At 43.6% G+C, this 22,689-nt stretch overlaps 3 protein-coding genes across 22 annotated transcripts in view; all 3 read right to left on the bottom strand.

The window, feature by feature from the left end:
* The window catches only part of LOC106604876 (protocadherin gamma-C5), a 190,867-nt gene that overhangs the window by 94,160 nt on the left and 74,018 nt on the right, over window positions 1-22,689 (bottom strand). For 2 of the 20 annotated variants that reach the window (XM_014199976.2, XM_045718200.1), the window contains exon 1: window positions 7,165-10,415. The exons of 11 other annotated variants lie outside the window; for them this stretch is intronic. In XM_014199976.2, coding sequence (XP_014055451.2) covers window positions 7,165-9,564 — 2,400 coding nt within the window. In that variant the 5' untranslated portion in view covers window positions 9,565-10,415. 7 more of the 20 variants (XM_045718202.1, XM_045718203.1, XM_045718197.1 and 4 more) reach the window with 7 other exon arrangements.
* On the bottom strand, window positions 407-3,249 carry LOC106604880 (protocadherin beta-16). Its single transcript, XM_014199996.2, has one exon. It carries the CDS (start codon window positions 2,876-2,878, stop codon window positions 422-424), a length of 2,457 nt encoding a protein of 818 aa, XP_014055471.2. The 5' UTR covers window positions 2,879-3,249; the 3' UTR covers window positions 407-421.
* Window positions 19,790-22,414, bottom strand: LOC123743101 (protocadherin gamma-A3-like). Its single transcript, XM_045718214.1, has one exon. It carries the CDS (start codon window positions 22,256-22,258, stop codon window positions 19,805-19,807), a length of 2,454 nt encoding a protein of 817 aa, XP_045574170.1. The 5' UTR covers window positions 22,259-22,414; the 3' UTR covers window positions 19,790-19,804.

Below are 22,689 nucleotides of genomic sequence, written 5' to 3'. Positions count from 1 at the left end.
ATATGTCAATGATATGTGAACAAACAAGGTCTAAAGATAATACACCTTAAGTGAAACTGTTACTTTAGAAAACTGCAGGCTCTCTGACTGAAATACAGATTATTTGCAAACCACCGCTGTGGTGCTGAAATGGCCACATATTAGTGGAATATAGAGCATTTATGACATTTTTACATTATAGTCATTTAGCAGACGCTCTTATCCAGAGCGACTTACAGTAGTGAATGCATACATTTCATTTTTTATATTTTTTGTACTGGCCCCCGTGGGAATCGAACCCACAACCCTGGCGTTGCACACACCACGCTGGCGTTGCAAACACCATGCTCTACCAACTGAGCCACAGGGAAGACATGACCATGGAAACTTCCCAGGTACACAGACTTGATTTCAAACAGGTGAAATCACCGATAGTCTACATTTAGACATATATGACAGATATAGTTTTAGGGAAAATAAAAAGTATTAAAATATAACAGACCTCTATTGGGGAGTCTGGTTCATCCAGGATGTTCTGTTCACTCTGCATCCGCTGCATCGTCCCTGTAGAACTGGGGTCCATTATCAGTACGTTCTGACTACAGGGTCTGGCGAACTGACAGTCACTCTTTCTGGAGTCAGTCGTCCTGCACACCTCGTAATTGTACACGTGCTGTAGAGTTCCTGTCCCCAAAGTGTCTGCGTAACGCGGTGGATAATACGGAATAACCGGGAGGTTGGAATGATAGAGGATGCGAGACTGTCTCCATCTGTATATTTTCACTGATATAATAACCACTAAACATGTGATGAACAGAAATGAGACTACAGCCAAAGCCAAGACTAAGTAAAGAGTCAGGTTGTCATTGTACTCCTTGTCGTGCGTAAAGTCAGTGAACTCCGAGAGCACTTCAGGGAAGCTGTCCGCCACCGCCACGTTAACATTGACTGTAGCTGAACGAGAGGGCTGCCCGTTGTCCTCCACTACAACAGTGAGCCTTTGTTTCACAGCATCTTTATCATTGACTTGGCGTATAGTTCTTATTTCTCCATTCTGTAAGCCCACTTCAAACAGCGCCCTGTCTGTCGCTTTCTGCAGTTTATACGAGAGCCAGGCATTCTGTCCAGAGTCCACATCAACAGCCACCACTTTAGTAACAAGATAGCCCACATCTGCTGAACGAGGCACCATTTCAGCCACCAGAGAGCTGCTAGTCTGGACTGGGTACAGAACCTGAGGCGCGTTGTCGTTCTGGTCCTGGATCATTATTTTCACAGTCACATTGCTACTGAGAGGAGGGGAGCCTCCATCCTGCGCTTTTACGCGGAACTGGAAATCCTTGATCTGCTCGTAGTCAAAAGAGCGCACTGCATGGATGACTCCACTATCAGCACTAACGGACACATATGAGGAGACGGGCACTCCGTTAACCGAGGAGTCCTCCAGTATGTAAGAAACACGGGCATTCTGGTTCCAGTCAGCGTCTCTGGCTTTCACTGTGAATATAGAGAGGCCCGGTGTGTTGTTTTCTATAATGTAGGCCTCATATGAGCTCCTCTCAAAGACAGGCGCGTTGTCATTCACATCTGATATCTGTAAGGTGAGAGTGACGCTGCTGGAGAGCGAGGGCACGCCCTCATCAGAGCACGTCACACTGATGTTGTACTCAGAGTCTCTCTCTCGGTCCAAGTCACTATCCGTTACTAGACTGTAAAATGTGTTAGATGTTGATTTAATAGTGAATGGGACGTTCGCATTTATGCCACAATGAACTTTACCATTACTTTCTGAATCAGGGTCGTTCACGCTCATCATAGCTATCACTGTGTTCGGACGGGAATCCTCTGGTATTGAACTTGATTTGGAAATCAAATTGATAACAGGACTATTGTCATTCACGTCACTAACATCAATTATTATTTTACTTGAGTCTGAAAGGCCTCCATTGTCTATTGCTTCTATATCAATCTGATAATTTCTGGCTTTTTCATAATCAATTGGGCCATCTAATATCAAATCCCCATCTGCGTTTATATGAAATAATTCTGAACCGCTGTCCATACCATTCGAAATTAGATACGACACTTCACCATTTGTGCCTTTGTCTGCGTCAGAAGCACTAACTGTCGTGACAACCGTTCCTTTTTGTGAATTCTCTGTTATTGTTGCAGTATAAACTGTTTTGGTAAAAACCGGCGCATTGTCGTTTGCATCTAACACGGTTACGTGTATCTGCATTGTCCCAGCCATTTGAGGTTTGCCTCCATCCAAAGCAGTTAACAGCAACGAAATATGCTCCTGTTTCTCTCTATCTAAAGGTTTCTGTAAAACCATCTCTACCTTTTTACTTCCGTCGGCCTGAGTATGTAATTTCAGAATAAAATTGTCTGTGGGTTTAAGCGAGTAGGTTTGGAGACCGTTTAAACCTATGTCTGCATCCACTGCTTTCTCTAACACGAATTTAGAGCCAATCACCGCCGACTCACTGATTTCCACTCTTCTCTCAGCCTTTTTAAAACTGGGAGCATTATCGTTTATATCTGTGATCTCAACAGTTACCGGGTACAATTCCATCGGGTTTTCAAGAGAAATCTGAAAATCCAGTGCGCAAGGCGTAGTCTGTCCGCAGAGCGCTTCACGGTCTATTCTCTCTTTGATTAGGAGAACTCCCCTTTCTTTATTCAGCTCGATGTATTCTGCGCTGTCTCCAGTATAAATACGAGCTTTACCTGATTTCAGTCTTTTGATATCTAAACCCAAATCATGCGCTATGTTACCGACTAAAGAGCCTTTCGCCATTTCCTCCGGAATGGAGTAACTGACCTGCCCGTGCACTGAACTGAGAGAGAGGACCGAGATAAACAACAGTACTTGCCGTGTCATTGTTCTGTCCGACATTTTCTCTATGATATCAAACAACACAAACGTTTTAATCCGTAAAGAAGTCTGTAATATTCCATTGGTTTCCAGTGCAAAACGTAAAAAAAAAATGGTCCCAAAATCCACCACGGTAGAACAAAAGAATCGTAGCCCTGAATCAGCGTGTTAGTGTTCTGTGTAACCTGGACTGTGCGCTCTGTGCGCGTCTTTCTCTCTCTAATATATCGAGATGATGGGGGAGGTACTGCTGTAAATCTGCTCTGAAACAGCAACACACTGACCAACAGCGTCCCTCTGAGTTCAATGCACTCCACTACACAAAATAAAAACATTACAACATACTTAAGAAGGTTTCAGTTTACAAACGATAAAATACCGTATTGTTATTATATCAACAACTAAGCCAATGTATATATGACAAAACAAAGTCAGTTAGATATTAACAAACAAGGTCTAGTAAAATACACGTTGCAAGAAAATATTCTACAATAGGAAACTATTTCCTAAGCATTGAAATGAACCCTATTTGCCAAGAGCCGCTGTCCATGACCATGGTGCTGAAATGGCCCCATAAGTAGAACGAAGAGCATTTCTGAAAATGGAAAGTCCCCAGGTACGACACATACTAGATATTAAACAGATAAAATTGCAGATGCATTTAGACAGACACGTGAAACATATAGTTTTACGGAAAAGATAATTACTGAAATATAACAGACCTCTATTGGGGAGTCTGGTTCATCCAGGATGTTCTTTTCGCTCTGCATCCGCTGCATCGTCCCTGTAGAACTGGGGTCCATTATCAGTACGTTCTGACTACAGGGTCTGGCGAACTGACAGTCACTCTTTCTGGAGTCAGTCGTCCTGCACACCTCGTAATTGTATACGTGCTGTAGAGTTCCTGTCCCCAAAGTGTCTGCGTAACGCGGTGGATAATACGGAATAACCGGGAGGTTGGAATGATAGAGGATGCGAGACTGTCTCCATCTGTATATTTTCACTGATATAATAACCACTAAACATGTGATGAACAGAAATGAGACTACAGCCAAAGCCAAGACTAAGTAAAGAGTCAGGTTGTCATTGTATTCCTTGTCGTGCGTAAAGTCAGTGAACTCCGAGAGCACTTCAGGGAAGCTGTCCGCCACCGCCACGTTAACATTGACTGTAGCTGAACGAGAGGGCTGCCCGTTGTCCTCCACTACAACAGTGAGCCTTTGTTTCACAGCATCTTTATCATTGACTTGGCGTATAGTTCTTATTTCTCCATTCTGTGAGCCCACTTCAAACAGCGCCCTGTCTGTCGCTTTCTGCAGTTTATATGAGAGCCAGGCATTCTGCCCAGAGTCCACATCAACAGCCACCACTTTAGTAACAAGATAGCCCACATCTGCTGAACGAGGTACCATTTCAGCCACCAGAGAGCTGCTAGTCTGGACTGGGTACAGAACCTGAGGTGCGTTGTCGTTCTGGTCCTGGATCATTATTTTCACAGTCACATTGCTACTGAGAGGAGGGGAGCCTCCATCCTGCGCTTTTACGCGGAACTGGAAATCCTTGATCTGCTCGAAGTCAAAAGAGCGCACTGCATGTATGACTCCACTATCAGCACTAACGGACACATATGAGGAGACGAGCACTCCGTTAACCGAGGAGTCCTCCAGTATGTAAGAAACACGGGCATTCTGGTTCCAGTCAGCGTCTCTGGCTTTCACTGTGAATATAGAGAGGCCCGGTGTGTTGTTTTCTATAATGTTGGCCTCATATGAGCTCCTCTCAAAGACAGGCGCGTTGTCGTTCACATCTGATATCTGTAAGGTGAGAGTGACGCTGCTGGAGAGCGAGGGCACGCCCTCATCAGAGCACGTCACACTGATGTTGTACTCAGAGTCTCTCTCTCGGTCCAAGTCACTGTCAGTTACTAAGCTATAGAAATGATTCGACGTTGATTTAATTGTAAATGGAATGTTTTCATTTATGGAACACTCTACTTTACCATTATCACCCGAGTCTGAGTCTTGAACATTGATAATTGTTACAACTGTGCCAGACACAGAATCTTCTAATATTGCGTTTGTCTTAGACATTATATTAATGATTGGTTTGTTATCATTTAAATCAGAAACATCGACAATTACTTTGCAAGAATCTATGAGTCCTCCCGCGTCTCTTGCTTGAATGTCAATTTGATATTTTTTCATTCTTTCGTAATCAACATGTCCTAATAATCTCACTACACCGTCATCATGATCAACTTCAAATAATTCAGCACCGCCTTCGACGATGTTTGATATAGAATATGTCACTTTTCCGTATGAACCTTGATCAGCATCGGTCGCGCTTACCGTAGCTACAGTGGTGCCTTTAGGCGCGTTCTCTGTTACACTGGCCTTGTAAACGGCTTGGGAACAGACAGGTGCGTTATCATTGGCGTCAAGTACAGTGATGATGATCCGCATTGTTCCTGATAGCTGAGGCTCTCCTCCATCCAACGCTGTTAAAATCAGCGATATCTGATCCTGTTTCTCTCGGTCTAGAGGCGTCTGCAAAACCATTTCCGCATTTTTACCACCGTCAGGTAAAAGGTGTGATTTTAATATGAAATGATTGGTTGGTTTTAGAGTGTAGCTCTGCAGGTCATTCACACCAACGTCATTATCAACTGCTCTATCCAAAACGAACCTAGCTCCGGGCTGTGATGATTCACTTATTTCGAATGTCATTTCATTCTTTTTGAAACCCGGTGAATTATCGTTGATGTCTGTGATCTCAATCGTGATGCTGTAAAATTCCAATGGGTTTTCAAATAGAATTTGATGGTGTAAAGCGCATGGCGTCGTCTCTCCACACAACGCTTCACGGTCTATTCTTTCCTTGATAAAGAGCACTCCCCTTTCTTTATTCAGCTCGATGTATTCTGGGCTGTCTCCAGTATAAATATGAGCTTTACCTGATTTCAGTCTTTTGATATCTAAACCCAAATCCTGCGCTATGTTACCGACTAAAGAGCCTTTCGCCATTTCCTCCGGAATGGAGTAACTGACCTGCCCGTGCACTGAACTGAGAGAGAGGACCGAGATAAACAACAGTACTTGCTGTGTCATTGTTCTGTTCGACATATCCTTTTCACAATTAAACCATAAACACCATATAATCCGTTAAACAATTTGCAGTATTCCGTTAAAAGTAAGTTCAGAAAATAACACAATTCTCTGCCAATAATCCGTCTCTCTGGAACAAAAGAATCCAATATCGGAGTCTCCGTGCTCAGTGTTCTCTGTAACCGGAACGTGTGCTCTGCGCGCGGCTCTGCCTTTCTCTTAATATATCGAGATGATGGGGGAAGTACTGCTGCAAATCTGCTCTAAAACTGCAACACACTAACCAACAGCGTCCCTCTGAGTTCAATCCACTGAACTACAGATTACCTTAAAACAATAAACGCATCGCAAAATATTGTATATGAGAAGGTTTGAGTATCCGAAGGATAGAATACAGAATACTATTAGGCGAATCCAACACATATAGACCATTGTATGATGACAAACCGTTCAATATGTCAGAGGGATGTGGGAAAAGAATGTATAACAAAAAGCACGTTGCGTGACACTAGACTACTATGGGAGACTACAAGCAACCCTTTGGAATTCACCCTCTTCGCAAAGCACATCTGTCCATGATAGTGCTTCTGAAATGGCCACATATCAGTGGAATGAAGAGCATTTCTGACAGACTCGATTGCAAATAAAATGTAGACATAGGATACAGATGAAAAATATAGTTTTACGGAAAATATAATGACAAAAAAATAACAGATTTCTATTGGGTAATCTGCGGAGGGCCCACATCGTGCGCCTTTAAGCGGAACTGGAAATCCTTGATCTGTTCATAGTCAAAAGTATAGTCCTATCAAGTTTAACCCAACCCAGTCATGTGACCTGTATTAACACATTTAGAACCACTGTAAACATAGATCCCAGAGGGTGTGGACAAGCTACCTCCAACAAGATACACGTTGCTGAAACGACAGAAAACCATTTTTGAAAACCGGATGTATGGACGCTTGTGTGCTTTCTATACAAATACACATGACTGATACAGATTTAGGAATTGAATTCTTATAACAGCGAACTATCCATGTCAGTTGGTGATGAATTTACAACATCAGCGGAATGAATAGCATATGTACACGGACAGTTTCCAAATTAAAAGACTCGATTGTAAACAGTTAAACACGATTAAACAAAAAAATTGACATACAGATATAGCTTTGAGGGAAAATAAATTATTTAAATATAACAGACCTCCAATTTCGAGTCTGGTTCATCCAGGATGTTCTTTTCGTTCTGCATCCGCTGCATCGTCCCTGTAGAACTGGGGTCCATTATCAGTACGTTCTGACTACAGGGTCTGGCGAACTGACAGTCACTCTTTCTGGAGTCAGTCGTCCTGCACACCTCGTAATTGTACACGTGCTGTAGAGTTCCTGTCCCCAAAGTGTCTGCGTAACGCGGTGGATAATACGGAATAACCGGGAGGTTGGAATGATAGAGGATGCGAGACTGTCTCCATCTGTATATTTTCACTGATATAATAACCACTAAACATGTGATGAACAGAAATGAGACTACAGCCAAAGCCAAGACTAAGTAAAAAGTCAGATTGTCATTGTACTCCTTGTCGTGCGTAAAGTCAGTGAACTCCGAGAGCACTTCAGGGAAGCTGTCCGCCACCGCCACGTTAACATTGACTGTAGCTGAACGAGAGGGCTGCCCGTTGTCCTCCACTACAACAGTGAGCCTTTGTTTCACAGCATCTTTATCATTGACTTGACGTATAGTTCTTATTTCTCCATTCTGTAATCCCACTTCAAACAGCGCCCTGTCTGTCGCTTTCTGCAGTTTATACGAGAGCCAGGCATTCTGTCCAGAGTCCACATCAACAGCCACCACTTTAGTAACAAGATAGCCCACATCTGCTGAACGAGGCACCATTTCAGCCACCAGAGAGCTGCTAGTCTGGACTGGGTACAGAACCTGAGGCGCGTTGTCGTTCTGGTCCTGGATCATTATTTTCACAGTCACATTGCTACTGAGAGGAGGGGAGCCTCCATCCTGCGCTTTTACGCGGAACTGGAAATCCTTGATCTGCTCGTAGTCAAAAGAGCGCACTGCATGGATGACTCCACTATCAGCACTAACGGACACATATGAGGAGACGGGCACTCCGTTAACCGAGGAGTCCTCCAGTATGTAAGAAACACGGGCATTCTGGTTCCAGTCAGCGTCTCTGGCTTTCACTGTGGATATAGAGAGGCCCGGTGTGTTGTTTTCTATAATGTAGGCCTCATATGAGCTCCTCTCAAAGACAGGCGCGTTGTCATTCACATCTGATATCTGTAAGGTGAGAGTGACGCTGCTGGAGAGCGAGGGCACGCCCTCATCAGAGCACGTCACACTGATGTTGTACTCAGAGTCTCTCTCTCGGTCCAAGTCACTGTCAGTTACTAGGCTATAGAATCCGTTAGATGTAGATTGAATGGTGAAAGGAATGTTTTCACTCAAAACACAATTCACCACTCCGTTATTATCAGAGTCTGGGTCGTGGACACTCATTACAGCGATAATAGTCTGGGGAGGGACATTTTCTGGTATTGTTTTAGAAGTTGACATCATGTCAATCAAAGGGCTGTTGTCGTTAACGTCTACAATGTCCACTACTAATTTACTGGAGTCTGAAAGACCGCCTTGATCTTTTGCTTCTATGTCAATCTGGTAATGTTTAGCTGTTTCATAGTCGACCTTGCCTATCAAACGCACCTCGCCATTGCTTTCATCTATTTCAAATAGATCCAAAATACCATCGATACTACTTGATATCGAGTAAGTGACTAAACCGTTTGATCCATTGTCTATATCAGTTGCACTAACTGTAGTTAATAATGTACCCCTCTGTGAATTTTCCACCAAACTGGCCTTATATATTGCCTGCGTAAAAACCGGAGCGTTGTCATTTGCATCCAACACAGTGACGTGAATCTGCACAGTACCAGACAGCTGAGGCTCACCTCCATCGAGGGCGGTTAACACTAACGATATCTGCTCCTGTTTCTCTCGGTCTAAAGGCTTCTGTAAAACCATCTCTACTTTTTTACTCCCGTCAGCCTGACCTTGTAATTTTAAAATAAAATGTTCGGTAGGATTAAGGGAGTAGCTTTGGAGTCCATTTGCTCCTATATCAGAATCAAAAGCTCTTTCCAAGACAAATTTAGAACCGATCACAGCTGATTCACTTATTTCGAATTTCATTGCATCTTTTTTGAAAAGAGGAGCATTATCATTGATATCGGTAATCTCAATTGTGACTCGATAAAATTCTATTGGGTTCTCCATAATAATCTGAAAATGTAGTGCGCAAGGCGTCGTCTGTCTGCACATCCCCTCACGGTCTATTCTCTCTTTGATAAGGAGAACTCCCCTTTCTTTATTCAGCTCAATGTATTCTGCGCTGTTTCCAACGTGAATACGAGCATTACCTGATTTTAGTCGTTTTATATCCAAACCCAAATCCTGCGCTATGTTACCGACTAAAGAGCCTTTCGCCATTTCCTCCGGAATGGAGTAACTGACCTGCCCGTGCACTGAACTGAGAGAGAGGACCGAGATAAACAACAGTACTTGCCGTGCCATTGTTCTGTCCGACATTTTCCCTTCACCATTAAACCACAACCACTATGCAATCCGTTAAGCAATTTTAAATATTCTGTTAAATATAAATCCAGAAAATAACAATAATGTCTTCCAATAATCCTTATCGCTGGAACAAAAGAAGCGCAGCTTGGTGTCTCCGTGCTTAGTGTTCTCTATAACCCGGACTACAGCGTTCTGCGCGCGGCTCTTTCCCTCTCTAATATATCGAGATGACGGGGAGGTACTGCTGCCAATCTGCTCTAAAACGGCAACACACTGACCAACAGCGTCCCTCTGAGTTCAATGCACTGAACTACAGCTGTTCTTAAGAAAGAAACAATTCGAAAATGTTTGGGAAGGTTTGAGTCTCCAAAAAATGATGTACAGCCCAATCATGTTTTACCCAACCCAGTCATGTGGGATATATTAACACATGAACAACTCTAAACACAGATGCCACAGGATGTGGACAAGTCATCTCAAACAAGATGAACGTGGCTGAAACTATAGGACTCCATCACAACAGAACACAACTTTAGAGAACTGGATGCATGGTAGTGTGGTTTCTATACAAATACACAATTACTCATATAGATTTATGAAGTGAATTATTATTATGGAAAATGTTTGCATGATCTTGACAACGGTGAAGACGTCAATACAATTCACCGTATCCTATGTCAAAGGTCCCTCTTTGCAAAGCACCGCTGTCCATCTCAGTGGTGCTGAATTGGCCACATCGGGGGAATGAACAGCATTTCTTCCCACGGAAAGCTTCCAAATGTAAAGACTCGATGTAAAAACAGTTAAAGACGATTACAAAATGCATTACACAGAAAAATATAGTTGTAGGGAAAAATTCATTATTTAAATATAACAGACCTCCAATGGCGAGTCTGATTCATCCAGGATGTTCTGTTCACTCTGCATCCGCTGCATCGTCCCTGTAGAACTGGGGTCCATTATCAGTACGTTCTGACTACAGGGTCTGGCGAACTGACAGTCACTCTTTCTGGAGTCAGTCGTCCTGCACACCTCGTAATTGTACACGTGCTGTAGAGTTCCTGTCCCCAAAGTGTCTGCGTAACGCGGTGGATAATACGGAATAACCGGGAGGTTGGAATGATAGAGGATGCGAGACTGTCTCCATCTGTATATTTTCACTGATATAATAACCACTAAACAGGTGATGAACAGAAATGAGACTACAGCCAAAGCCAAGACTAAGTAAAAAGTCAGGTTGTCATTGTACTCCTTGTCGTGCGTAAAGTCAGTGAACTCCGAGAGCACTTCAGGGAAGCTGTCCGCCACCGCCACGTTAACATTGACTGTAGCTGAACGAGAGGGCTGCCCGTTGTCCTCCACTACAACAGTGAGCCTTTGTTTCACAGCATCTTTATCATTGACTTGGCGTATAGTTCTTATTTCTCCATTCTGTAAGCCCACTTCAAACAGCGCCCTGTCTGTCGCTTTCTGCAGTTTATACGAGAGCCAGGCATTCTGTCCAGAGTCCACATCAACAGCCACCACTTTAGTAACAAGATAGCCCACATCTGCTGAACGAGGCACCATTTCAGCCACCAGAGAGCTGCTAGTCTGGACTGGGTACAGAACCTGAGGCGCGTTGTCGTTCTGGTCCTGGATCATTATTTTCACAGTCACATTGCTACTGAGAGGAGGGGAGCCTCCATCCTGCGCTTTTACGCGGAACTGGAAATCCTTGATCTGCTCGTAGTCAAAAGAGCGCACTGCATGGATGACTCCACTATCAGCACTAACGGACACATATGAGGAGACGGGCACTCCGTTAACCGAGGAGTCCTCCAGTATGTAAGAAACACGGGCATTCTGGTTCCAGTCAGCGTCTCTGGCTTTCACTGTGAATATAGAGAGGCCCGGTGTGTTGTTTTCTATAATGTAGGCCTCATATGAGCTCCTCTCAAAGACAGGCGCGTTGTCATTCACATCTGATATCTGTAAGGTGAGAGTGACGCTGCTGGAGAGCGAGGGCACGCCCTCATCAGAGCACGTCACACTGATGTTGTACTCAGAGTCTCTCTCTCGGTCCAAGTCACTGTCCGTTACTAGGCTATAGAATCCGTTAGATGTAGATTGAATGGTGAAAGGAATGTTTTCACTCAAAACACAATTCACCACTCCGTTATTATCAGAGTCTGGGTCGTGGACACTCATTACAGCGATAATAGTCTGGGGAGGGACATTTTCTGGTATTGTTTTAGAAGTTGACATCATGTCAATCAAAGGGCTGTTGTCGTTAACGTCTACAATGTCCACTACTAATTTACTGGAGTCTGAAAGACCGCCTTGATCTTTTGCTTCTATGTCAATCTGGTAATGTTTAGCTGTTTCATAGTCGACCTTGCCTATCAAACGCACCTCGCCATTACTCTCGTTTATTTGAAATAAGTCCAAAATACCAACTTTGCTACTTGATATTGAGTAAGTGACTAAACCATTTGATCCATTGTCTATATCAGTTGCACTAACTGTAGTTAATAATGTACCCCTCTGTGAATTTTCCACCAAACTGGCCTTATATATTGCCTGCGTAAAAACCGGAGCGTTGTCGTTTGCATCCAACACAGTGACGTGTATCTGCACTGTTCCAGACATCTTAGGCTCACCTCCATCGAGGGCGGTTAGCACTAACGATATCTGCTCCTGTTTCTCTCGGTCGAGGGGCTTCTGCAAAACCATCTCTACCTTTTTACTTCCATCATCTTGCCCATGTAATTTCAGAACGAAATGATCCGTTGGATTAAGGGAGTAGCTTTGAAGTCCATTTCTTCCAATATCAGAATCAAAAGCTCTTTCTAGTACAAATTTAGCTCCGGTCACAGCTGATTCGCTTATTTCGAATTTCATTGAATCCTTTTGGAAAACTGGAGCATTATCATTCATATCGATGATCTCAATAGTGATTCGATAAAATTCTATTGGGTTCTCCATAATAATTTGAAAGTGCAAAGCACAAGGCGTCGTCTGCACGCAAAGCGCTTCGCGGTCTATTCTCTCTTTGATAAGGAGAACTCCCTTTTCTTTATTCAGCTCGATGTATTCTGCGCTGTTTCCAAAGTGTATACGAGCTCTACCCGACTTCAGTCTTTTGATATCTAAACCCAAATCCTGCGCTATGTTACCGACTGAAGAGCCTTTCGCCATTTCCTCCGGAATGGAGTAACTGACCTGCCCGTGCACTGAACTGAGAGAGAGGACCGAGATAAACAACAGTACTTGCCGTGTCATTGTTCTGTCCGACATTTCTCACTGCACAATTAAATCACAAATACCGTAAAGGTCCGTTAAGCAGTTTGCAATATTCCGTTTCACGTAAATCCAGAAAATAACACAATCTTCCGCCAATAATCCGTATCTCTGGAACAAAAGAATCGCAGCTCGTTCCGTGCTTAATGTTCTCTATAACCCGGACTCTGCGCTCTGCGTGCGACTCTTTCTCTCTCCAATATACCGAGATGATTGGGGAGGTACTGCTGTAAATAAATCTAAAACGGCAACACACTGACCAACAGCGTCCCTCTGAGTTCAATGCAATGAACTACAGAAAACGAGAAATATTCCAACATGTTTGAGATGGTTTGATTGTCCGTGAAATCAAATATAGCACTATGATGCTATATCAACACACATAGCCTCATGAATGAATAACACATGCAAATCAATATGTCTGAGGGATGTGGAGAAACGAAAGACACGTTCCGTGATATTATGTTAATATAGGAAGCTACAAGCTACCTATTGAAATAGAGCCTATTTGAAAGTGCTGCTGTCCATGGCCTTGGGACTGAAATAAACACTTATTGGTGGAATGAAGAGCATTTCTGACGGATTAAATTTCAAACAAAAATCGCCTAACACATTTAGACATAGGATACACATTGAAAAAGTGGTATTAGGGAAAAGATAATGACTCAAAAATAACAGACCTCTGTTGGGGAGTCTGGTTCATCCAGGATGTTCTTTTCGCTCTGCATCCGCTGCATCGTCCCTGTAGAACTGGGGTCCATTATCAGTACGTTCTGACTATAGGGTCTGGTGAACTGACAGTCACTCTTTCTGGAGTCAGTCGTCCTGCACACCTCGTAATTGTACACGTGCTGTAGAGTTCCTGTCCCCAAAGTGTCTGCGTAACGCGGTGGATAATACGGAATAACCGGGAGGTTGGAATGATAGAGGATGCGAGACTGTCTCCATCTGTATATTTTCACTGATATAATAACCACTAAACACGTGATGAACAGAAATGAGACTACAGCCAAAGCCAAGACTAAGTAAAAAGTCAGGTTGTCATTGTACTCCTTGTCGTGCGTAAAGTCAGTGAACTCCGAGAGCACTTCAGGGAAGCTGTCCGCCACCGCCACGTTAACATTGACTGTAGCTGAACGAGAGGGCTGCCCGTTGTCCTCCACTACAACAGTGAGCCTTTGTTTCACAGCATCTTTATCATTGACTTGGCGTACAGTTCTTATTTCTCCATTCTGTGAACCCACTTCAAACAGCGCCCTGTCTGTCGCTTTCTGCAGTTTATACGAGAGCCAGGCATTCTGTCCAGAGTCCACATCAACAGCCACCACTTTAGTAACAAGATAGCCCACATCTGCTGAACGAGGTACCATTTCAGCCACCAGAGAGCTGCTAGTCTGGACTGGATACAGAACCTGAGGCGCGTTGTCGTTCTGGTCCTGGATCATTATTTTCACAGTCACATTGCTACTGAGAGGAGGGGAGCCTCCATCCTGCGCTTTTACGCGGAACTGGAAATCCTTGATCTGCTCGTAGTCAAAAGAGCGCACTGCATGTATGACTCCACTATCAGCACTAACGGACACATATGAGGAGACGGGCACTCCGTTAACCGAGGAGTCCTCCAGTATGTAGGAAACACGGGCATTCTGGTTCCAGTCAGCGTCTCTGGCTTTCACTGTGAATATAGAGAGGCCCGGTGTGTTGTTTTCTATAATGTAGGCCTCATATGAGCTCCTCTCAAAGACAGGCGCGTTGTCGTTCACATCTGATATCTGTAAGGTGAGAGTGACGCTGCTGGAGAGCGAGGGCACGCCCTCATCAGAGCACGTCACACTGATGTTGTACTCAGAGTCTCTCTCTCGGTCCAAGTCACTGTCAGTTACTACAGTAAAGAAATAATTCGATGTTGATTTCATCGCAAAAGGAATGTTTTCGTTCATAGAGCACTGCACCCTGCCATTTTCACCAGAATCAGGGTCTTGAATATTCATCATTGTTACTACAGTCCCAGGTGTAGCATCCTCAGATATACTATTTGTCTTTGACATGGTATTAATGGATGGTTTGTTATCATTCGTATCCATTACTTCAATAATCACTTTGCACGCGTCAGAGTGTCCTCCCTGGTCTGTAGCCTGAACGTCTACCTCATAATGTTTCATTTTTTCATAATCAATATTCCCAATTAATCTCATAACGCCATATGTTTCGTCTACCTCAAATAGTTCAGCAGCACCCTCAGCAGTATTCGATATAGAGTATGTAACCCTTCCGTTAGGACCTTGATCAGCATCAGATGCACTGATTGTGGTTAAAACGGTGCCTTTAGGAGCAACTTCTGATATACTGGCCGTATACTCTGCCTCGGCACAAACAGGTGCGTTATCATTGGCGTCAAGTACAGTGATGATTATCTGCATTGTTCCTGATAGCTGGGGCTCTCCTCCATCTAACGCTGTTAATGTCAGCGATATCTGATCCTGTTTCTCTCGGTCTAGAGGTTTCTGTAAAACCATCTCTACGTTTTTACTACTACCAATTTTACTATTCGGTTTTAAAATAAAATGATCAGTGGGTCTAAGGTAGTAGCTTTGAAGGCCATTTATACCTACGTCATTATCAATCGCTCTCTCCAAGACGAATCTAGCACCCGTTAAAGCAGACTCGCTTATTTCAAATGTCATTGCATTCCTTTTAAAAACCGGAGCATTATCATTGGTATCCGTTATTTCAACTGTGATGCTGTAAAATTCCATTGGATTCTCCAGAATAATCTGAAAATGCAGTGCACAAGGTGTAGTCTGTCCGCAGAGCGCTTCACGGTCTATTCTCTCTTTGATAAGGAGAACTCCCCTTTCTTTATTCAGCTCGATGTATTCTGCGCTGTCTCCAGTATAAATACGAGCTTTACCTGATTTCAGTCTTTTGATATCTAAACCCAAATCCTGCGCTATGTTACCGACTAAAGAGCCTTTCGCCATTTCCTCCGGAATGGAGTAACTGACCTGCCCGTGCACTGAACTGAGAGAGAGGACCGAGATAAACAACAGTACTTGCCGTGTCATTGTTCTGTCCGACATTTTCCCTTCACCATGAAACAACAAGCAGGTTATAATCCGTAAAACAGTCTGTAATATTCAGTTTGGTTTCAGTGCTGATAAACAAAGCACAATGTGTCCAAAAATCGTCTCGCCTGAACAAAAGAATCGCAGCTCGTTGTCTCCGTACTTAGTGTTCTCCGGTAACCTGGACTTGGTGCTCTGCGTGCGACTCTTTCCTCTCTAATATATCGAGATAATGGGGGAGGTGCTGCTCCAAATCTGCTCTAAAACAGCAACACACTGACCAACAGCGTCCCTCAGAGTTCAGACTATTAAATTACAGATTTGAACAAAGAAAGAAAAACACCCCAGGTAAGTTGGGAACGTAAGAGCCCACATAAGAGAGGTAACCATAAAGACTATATCAATGAATTATCTTGGTCAATGCATGTAGGCCAAATGTACACAAAGATCCCGGAGAGATGTGGAGAAAGTCTCAGCCTATCCCCACACACTCCGCATGGAATTACAATACAACAGAACACAATGTTAGACTTGCAGGTTAAACAGGAAATGGATGGAATGTTGTGCATGGAATACCCGTAGCCTATCATGAATGTTATGAAATACAAAGGATATGTTTGATTGATCTTTAAAGGACGGTATTATCTTTACCATCAACGAGAATTCAGCTACAAGGCAAGTCACCCTATTTGCAAAGCGCCGCTGTCCGTGACTGTGGTGCTGAAAGTGCAATAACAATGGAAAGATGAGCTTCTCGGACAGTGGGGAGAAAATCAACGCGAAACATGCATTTAAAGATGTAAATGGATACAAATGGAAATAGATAACAGACCTCTATTGGTGAGTCTGGTTCATCCAGGATGTTCTTTTCACTCTGCATCCGCTGCATCGTCCCTGTAGACCTGGGGTCCATTATCAGTACGTTCTGACTACAGGGTCTGGCGAACTGACAGTCACTCTTTCTGGAGTCAGTCGTCCTGCACACCTCGTAATTGTACACGTGCTGTAGAGTTCCTGTCCCCAAAGTGTCTGCGTAACGCGGTGGATAATACGGAATAACCGGGAGGTTGGAATGATAGAGGATGCGAGACTGTCTCCATCTGTATATTTTCACTGATATAATAACCACTAAACATGTGATGAACAGAAATGAGACTACAGCCAAAGCCAAGACTAAGTAAAAAGTCAGGTTGTCATTGTATTCCTTGTCGTGCGTAAAGTCAGTGAACTCCGAGAGCACTTCAGGGAAGCTGTCCGCCACCGCCACGTTAACATTGACTGTAGCTGAACGAGAGGGCTGCCCGTTGTCCTCCACTACAACAGTGAGCCTTTGTTTCACAGCATCTTTATCATTGACTTGGCGTATGGTTCTTATTTCCCCATTCTGTGAACCCACTTCAAACAGCGCCCTGTCTGTCGCTTTCTGCAGTTTATACGAGAGCCAGGCATTCTGTCCAGAGTCCACATCAACAGCCACCACTTTAGTAACAAGATAGCCCAGATCTGCTGAACGAGGCACCATTTCAGCCACCAGAGAGCTGCTAGTCTGGACTGGGTACAGAACCTGAGGCGCGTTGTCGTTCTGGTCCTGGATCATTATTTTCACAGTCACATTGCTACTGAGAGGAGGGGAGCCTCCATCCTGCGCTTTTACGCGGAACTGGAAATCCTTGATCTGCTCGTAGTCAAAAGAGCGCACTGCATGTATGACTCCACTATCAGCACTAACGGACAAATATGAGGAGACGGGCACTCCGTTAACCGAGGAGTCCTCCAGTATGTAAGAAACACGGGCATTCTGGTTCCAGTCAGCGTCTCTGGCTTCCACTGTGAATATAGAGAGGCCCGGTGTGTTGTTTTCTATAATGTAGGCCTCATATGAGCTCCTCTCAAAGACAGGCGCGTTGTCGTTCACATCTGATATCTGTAAGGTGAGAGTGACGCTGCTGGAGAGCGAGGGCGCGCCCTCATCAGAGCACGTCACACTGATGTTGTACTCAGAGTCTCTCTCTCGGTCCAAGTCACTGTCAGTTACTAGGCTATAGAAATTGTTTGAGGTCGATCTCATCACAAAGGGAATATTGTCTTCAATAGAGCACTGCACTTTACCATTTCCATCAGAATCTGGGTCTTGAATATTCATCATTGTTACGACCGTGTCAGGTTTAGCATCCTCAGATATGCTATTTGTTTTTGACATAATGTTGATGGAAGGTTTGTTGTCATTTATATCGATTACGTCAATAATTACTTTACAAGAATCGGTGTTACCTCCTTGGTCTCTGGCTTGAACGTCAATCTGATAATGTTTAGTTCTTTCGTAATCAATATTCAGGTTTAATTTGACCACTCCATCCTCTTTACCAATCTCAAATAGTTGGGCTGCTCCAGATTGTGGAAGATGATAGGTAACTGTTCCATATGAACCTTGATCAGCGTCAAACGCAGTGACTGTGGTTAAAACAGTTCCTTTAATCGCGTTCTCCAATACGCTGGCCTTATAAACCGCTTGGGAACAGACAGGTGCGTTATCATTGGCGTCTAGTACAGTGATGATGATTCGCATTGTTCCTGATAGCTGAGGCTCTCCTCCATCTAACGCTGTTAATGTCAGCGATATCTGATCCTGTTTCTCTCGGTCTAGAGGCGTCTGCAAAACCATTTCAACATTTTTACCACCATTTGGCAAATTTTGAGTTTTTAAAATGAAATTATCGGACGGTTTCAGAGAATAGCTATGAAGACCGTTAACGCCAACGTCGTCATCAATTGCTCTTTCTAAGACAATCCTGGTTCCCGATAAAGCGGACTCGCCTATTTCATATTTCATTTCACTCTTTTCAAAAGTAGGCGAATTATCATTTATATCGGTTAACTCAACTGTTATGCTGTAAAATTCCATGGGATTCTCTAAAAGTATTTGCAAATGCAGTGCACAAGGCGTCGTCTGTCCGCAGAGAGCTTCACGGTCTATTCTCTCTCTGATAAGGAGAACTCCCCTTTCTTTATTCAGCTCGATGTATTCTGCGCTGTCTCCAGTATAAATACGAGCTTTACCTGATTTCAGTCTTTTGATATCTAAACCCAAATCCTGCGCTATGTTACCGACTAAAGAGCCTTTCGCCATTTCCTCCGGAATGGAGTAACTGACCTGCCCGTGCACTGAACTGAGAGAGAGGACCGAGATAAACAACAGTACTTGCCGTGTCATTGTTCTGTCCGACATTTTCCGTATGATATCAAACAATACAAACCTTATTGTCCGTTAAGAAGTCAGTCAAATTCCATTCGTTTTTAGTAAAAATAAAAAATCAAAGGTAAATGCCTCAACAATCCTGAAGAAAATTCTGGAACAAAAGAATCGCAGCTCGTTGTCTCGGTGCTTGGTGTTCTCTGTGACCTGGACTTTGCGCTCTGCGTGTAGCAGTTTCTCTCTCTTAATACGTCGAGATAATGGTGGAGGTTCGGCTACAAATCCGCTCTAAAATTGTAAGACACTGACCAACAGCGTCCCTCTGAGTTCAATCCACTGAACTACAGATATTCACAAGAAAAATATGAAACATTTGGGGAAATAATATGATGCTATATAAAAAAATAAGCCAATGTATCAATGACGAACGGAAACCAACATGAAGGTGAGATGTGGACAAAGAAAATCTAACAAAAATACGCGTTGAGTAAAACTTCTACTATAAGAGTGAAACGGATGTATTACAGACTACATATTGAAATAAAGCTGTCCGTGGCCTTGGTGCTGAAATGGCCACATATTATTGAAATAAACAGCATTTCTGACCATTGAAACCTACCAGGTATGCAAGTTCGATTTCTAATAGGTCAAATCACACCATGGTCCTAAAACATACACACGGAAATCATAGTTTTAGGGACAACATAATTATTCAAATACAACAGACCTCTAGTGGGGAGTCTGGTTCATCCAGGATGTTCTGTTCACTCTGCATCCGCTGCATCGTCCCTGTAGAACTGGGGTCCATTATCAGTACGTTCTGACTACAGGGTCTGGCGAACTGACAGTCACTCTTTCTGGAGTCAGTCGTCCTGCACACCTCGTAATTGTACACGTGCTGTAGAGTTCCTGTCCCCAAAGTGTCTGCGTAACGCGGTGGATAATACGGAATAACCGGGAGGTTGGAATGATAGAGGATCCTAGACTGTCTCCATCTGTATATTTTCACTGATATAATAACCACTAAACAGGTGATGAACAGAAATGAGACTACAGCCAAAGCCAAGACTAAGTAAAAAGTCATATTGTCATTGTACTCCTTGTCGTGCGTAAAGTCAGTGAACTCCGAGAGCACTTCAGGGAAGCTGTCCGCCACCGCCACGTTAACATTGACTGTAGCTGAACGAGAGGGCTGCCCGTTGTCCTCCACTACAACAGTGAGCCTTTGTTTCATGGCATCTTTATCATTCACTTGACGTACGGTTCTTATTTCACCATTCTGTAAGCCCACTTCAAACAGCGCCCTGTCTGTCGCTTTCTGCAGTTTATACGAGAGCCAGGCATTCTGTCCAGAGTCCACATCAACAGCCACCACTTTAGTAACAAGATAGCCCACATCTGCTGAACGAGGCACCATTTCAGCCACCAGAGAGCTGCTAGTCTGGACTGGGTACAGAACCTGAGGCGCGTTGTCGTTCTGGTCCTGGATCATTATTTTCACAGTCACATTGCTACTGAGAGGAGGAGAGCCTCCATCCTGCGCCTTAACCACGAGTTTAAGCTGTTTTATTTGTTCATAATCAAAGGAGCGCACCGCATGTAAAACTCCTGTTTCAGAGTTAATTGATATATAAGTAGAGACTGGAGTTCCACTGATCTGCGTGTCCTCCAACAGGTACGATATTCTCGCGTTCTGATTCCAATCAGAGTCCCGCGCGCTGACAGTAAATATGGACATTCCAGGAGAGTTATTCTCTGTGACGTAAGCAGAGTAGGGACCTTTATCGAACAATGGGGCATTGTCATTTACATCAGAGATTCTAAGGTGTAAAGCCCTGGCGCTAGAGAGAGGAGGCGAACCAGAATCTGTCGCTGTTATGGTTATGTTGTATTCGGGCACCGCTTCTCGGTCAAAAATCGAATCTGTTATAACATTGTAGTAATTAGCCATTGAGGATTTGATCTTAAATGGGAGTTTAGTATCTATAGAGCATGTAATCTGTCCATTTCTCTCTGAATCATTATCTTTAACATTTATAATAGCAATAGTGGTGCCAGGAGGAGCATCTTCAGACACAGGGCTGGAGAAAGACATGACGTTTATAACTGGTGCGTTGTCATTAACATCAATAACTTCAATGACAACTTTACTCGAGTCTGTTAAACCTCCCTGGTCTTTAGCTTCAACTCTAACCTCGTACTTCTTATTTTTCTCATAATCTATCTGACCCGAAACAGATATGATTCCGGTGTTCTCATTAATGATAAATATGTCCGCTATGGTGCCCTTTAACTTTGAACAACTGTATGCTATTTCGCCGTTCGATCCACCGTCTGCGTCACTGGCATTCACGGTTGTGATATATGTCCCTTTTGGGGCGTTTTCCATCACAGTAGCCCTGTACACTGACTGGTTAAACACAGGCGCGTTATCATTTACATCTAGGACAGTGATCTCTATATTTACTGAGCCAGATCTCTGCGGATTTCCACCGTCTACAGCGATTAGCTTTAAAGAGAGACGAGGATGCTCTTCTCTGTCTAACGACTTCTGGAGGAACATCTCAGCATATTTACTACCGTCTGGATTCGCATGCTTTTTTAGAATGAAATAATCATTGGGAGTTAAAATGTAATTTTGTAGGGCGTTGAGTCCTACATCGGGATCCTCTGCACTCTCTAGCGGAAACCTAGCTCCAACTGTGGCCGATTCGCTGATTTCAAAATGAATATCTTTATTTGGAAAAACGGGCGCATGATCATTTACATCTAATATTTCTACAGTGACTAGGTGCAGTTCCATCGGATTCTCTAGAATGATTTCGAAGCTGAAGCTACACGGCGTGACGTCAGTACAAAGCTGTTCTCGGTCTATTCTCTCGCTCACGACTAGAATCCCTTTGTCTGTCTTCAGCTCTGTGTACTGAACGCTTTCTCCGGTCACGATACGAGCCCGGCCCGCTCGGAGCCGTTTCAAATCTAACCCCAGGTCTTGAGCTACGTTACCGATAACAGAGCCTTTCTTCATCTCCTCCGGAATGGAATACCGGATTTGGCCTCTGACAATATGATTGAGATGCAGGAGAAAAATAAGTACTTGCCACCGCAGTCCACAACATGAACGCCATCTTACGCATTTAGGTTGATAGAATCCTTCAAATGCCATAGCCAACGAAGAATAAATCCCACAGGAAAATTCCTTCCACTGTATCCTCAGAAACGTTGAGCAAAGAGAGGAGTAATATGTAACGTTTTGTTTCAATCCAGGCTATTTTCACCGTCCCTTCTACTTAAACAGTAATACACAGAGTGTTTCTCTGTCCCGCCCGCATCGTATGAAGCGCAGAGTCTCTCCCTCTCCTCTGGTAGAGCGCAGTGATAGGGGAGTTAACTCCACTGACTGACAACACTGGACAGAAATTATTTCACTGATCAACAGCGGCCCTCAGAGTCTAAAACATGAACACCAGATTATATTTGAATTCATTAAAACGTAGAAATTATTCAACACTTTACAGTACTCCTCCCGTTCCAAACAGGTAAGTTGAACACTGTGGCGCAATATAAATGAACGCATCGTTCAATCACTATGATACT

The sequence above is a fragment of the Salmo salar genome, chromosome ssa05, assembly GCF_905237065.1.
Source record: "Salmo salar chromosome ssa05, Ssal_v3.1, whole genome shotgun sequence".
NCBI classification, from domain to species: Eukaryota; Metazoa; Chordata; class Actinopteri; order Salmoniformes; family Salmonidae; genus Salmo; species Salmo salar.
This window is presented reverse-complemented; position numbering and strand designations above follow the sequence as displayed.